General features: G+C 58.7%; 1 protein-coding gene across 2 annotated transcripts in view; it reads right to left on the reverse strand.

The window, feature by feature from the left end:
• LOC101991587 (G-protein coupled receptor 176) overlaps positions 1-2147 on the reverse strand; it is a 180242-nt gene extending 178095 nt beyond the window's left edge. Inside the window, exon 1 of one of the 2 annotated variants that reach the window (XM_026787743.1) lies at positions 689-1017. In XM_026787743.1, the coding sequence (XP_026643544.1) occupies positions 689-1004 (316 nt within the window). In that variant the 5' untranslated portion in view covers positions 1005-1017. Of the gene's footprint in view, positions 1-688 lie in introns of both variants that reach the window. The other variant, XM_005364239.2, reaches the window with a different exon arrangement.
• Between the last annotated feature and the right edge of the window lie 351 nt (positions 2148-2498).

Below are 2498 nucleotides of genomic sequence, written 5' to 3' on the forward strand. Positions count from 1 at the left end.
AAGGGAGAAAAAAAAACTATTGCGTGTGGTTTGAGATCTCTCTCTCTCGATCTCTCTCTCTCTCTCTCTCTCTCTCTCTCTCTCTCTCTCTCCTGCACTTAAAACACAGGTAGAAAAGTAGAATGGATATCATTCTCGGGAATTATCTGAAGGCAATATAAAGTTTAACTTCACCGGCTCTTTTACCCGGTCGGTGATCCTAAGAATAAAGCCAAAACTGACACGCAAAATAGAACTCTTTCAAAAATAATTATCATACATAGGAAACAGATGGTAACGCAAAAACACATCATCTTTCATTGAGAGAGTAACATTCCTTCATCAGCAACAAATTCCCACGGAATCTTAGCTCCCATTTGTAAACAAGGGCTAGAGGCAGCGATGCTGGGGCACCAGGAGGTAGGTAGTGATGCGCGGAGCCCGAAGCGTTGGACTAAGGCTAGCTATGTGGACAGCTCTTCTGCCAGAATCCCCTACCATTCTCCAGCCAAGAGAAGCCCTGTCCCACCTCTTCTGCTCCCAGTCTCCGTGCTGGAGGCGACCGCCCTCACTAACTTCAGGGCAGTCACCGGGGCATTCTTCAACCTCCTTCAACTCCCCACACAAGGCCAAGCACCCCGTACCCCACGGCGGCTCTTGTGCCCTCGGGGAAGACCGGCCTGGCTGGTGTCTCCACAGGGTGGCTTACCGAGCAGCGAACCGATGAAGATGATGACCTGCACGGTGATTGTGAACTGGCGGTACAGATGCGCTTCGCTCAGCTCCCCGAGCGCGCTGCGGTTGGCGCCAGCCTCAGCGCCCGACGTGTTGCGCGGGTGGCTGGTGTTCGGCGACACCCAGCTGTTGTTGTGCCCCATAGCGAAGCTGGGGGCTTGTGCTCGCCCGCCCGGCCTCGGAGCCCCACGCACAGCCGCTCCTGCTCTGGGCGCTGTGGGACCGACGCGCGGGAGCCAAGCAGCGTCCTGCAGAGCCGGGCGGGCGGCTGGCCCCTCACGTCTGCTCATAGCCTAGCCAGCAGTCCGTCCGCGAGGAGGGGTGGGAGGGAGGCGCGGCCGCGCCCCATGCCTGCTCCCCCCCTGGGCCCGTCAGCAGCCACATGGAGGCGGCACGGTCACAGCGCATCGCTGGGCCTCCTCCCGAGGGTGGGGGAGGCACCGCGGCCAAGCCCACCCTGCAGAGACATCGGTGGCTGCGGAGGACCCACGCACGCTCTGGTCCCCTCTCCCTACAGAGATGGGAGCACCTGGCTGATGCTATACCTCAAGGCTACTGGCTTCGAGGCTAGGGCGGTAAGAACCCCATGAAATGCTCCCAGCCTAGTGACTGTAGCTGGGAGGGTGAGGGCTAGACCCCGTGGGCAGTCAAGACTTGGGTTGGAGGCCCTGAGGGTCCACAGCGGGGCCCCGCACACTCGGCCGGGCGCCAGGACACCCGGACGGTCAGCCTGGGTTGCGGGGCTGCGAGCTCCCCGCCTCCCCAAGGCAACCTGAGCCCTGGGAACCAGCTCTGCAGCCCCTTTGCCTCCGCACGCCGCCCCCACCCTTGGCCTCACGCCTCGGGTCGGTTCGTGGGTGGGACAGATTGTCGTGACCTAGCCGAGACCAGCGAGGACGCGGGGTAGCGGATGCCGCTTGCTCGCTCGCTCGGCCGCGGGACTCCCGGCGCGTGCCTGGGGCAGTCGGGGCCGCGCCGCGGGCAGGCGAGGTCACGTGACTCGCGACCCGCCCCCTCATGCTGCTAAAGGGACGGCGCCATTTTGCCCCGGTGGAGCGTGACTTCGTCGCGGGGAGCGTGGGAGGCGCGCAGTTTCAGTGTCTGGCTTCTGGAGAACGCGCTCCCAGCTGCACTGCTTTCACGGCTGTGGTTACTGCCCCCAGCGGCATCAGAGGAGATGCCTGCCCGGCTCTTAGTCACTTGCCACTGCCACCTGGGCAGGGAGCCCAGCCTCTGGGCCCTCAGTCAAGCCGAAGCCTGGGAAGAAAGGTGGAATAGGGGAACCCACTGATGATTCCCTGGGCCCTGTCCTTGAGCTTCGCCTCTGCAATGGGCACTGCTAATGGATCCAACAATGAAGAGTTGGAGGCGGCTTCCTGCAGACTGATGCAAAAGCGCTGGGGAGTTGGGATAAAGGAGGCAAACAAGAACAAAGAGTAAAGTAGGAAGAGTGAAGGGGGGGGGGAGGAAAGAAATGCAGAGGGGGATCGAGGGAGGAAAAAAATGGAAAAATGAGTCGGGCAATGGTAGTGCATGCCTGTAATCCCAGAGCATTGCAGGTGGAGGCAGGGGAACAAGAAATTGCCCGAATGGAAAATAAGGGAAAACCTTCAAAAAAAAAAAAAAAAAAAACAAAAAAAAAAAAAAAAAAATCAGCTGAGGTCACCTTGATTTCCAAATTTGAGGATTGCTTGCCTTATGAAAATATTGAACCAAGGACAAGGCAGTATCGACTTTACAGTTACGTCTTAGGTGAGTGAATTTCCCACTGACTACAGTGACAA

The sequence above is a fragment of the Microtus ochrogaster genome (assembly GCF_000317375.1).
Source record: "Microtus ochrogaster isolate Prairie Vole_2 chromosome 14 unlocalized genomic scaffold, MicOch1.0 chr14_random_1, whole genome shotgun sequence".
Classification (NCBI taxonomy): Eukaryota; Metazoa; Chordata; class Mammalia; order Rodentia; family Cricetidae; genus Microtus; species Microtus ochrogaster.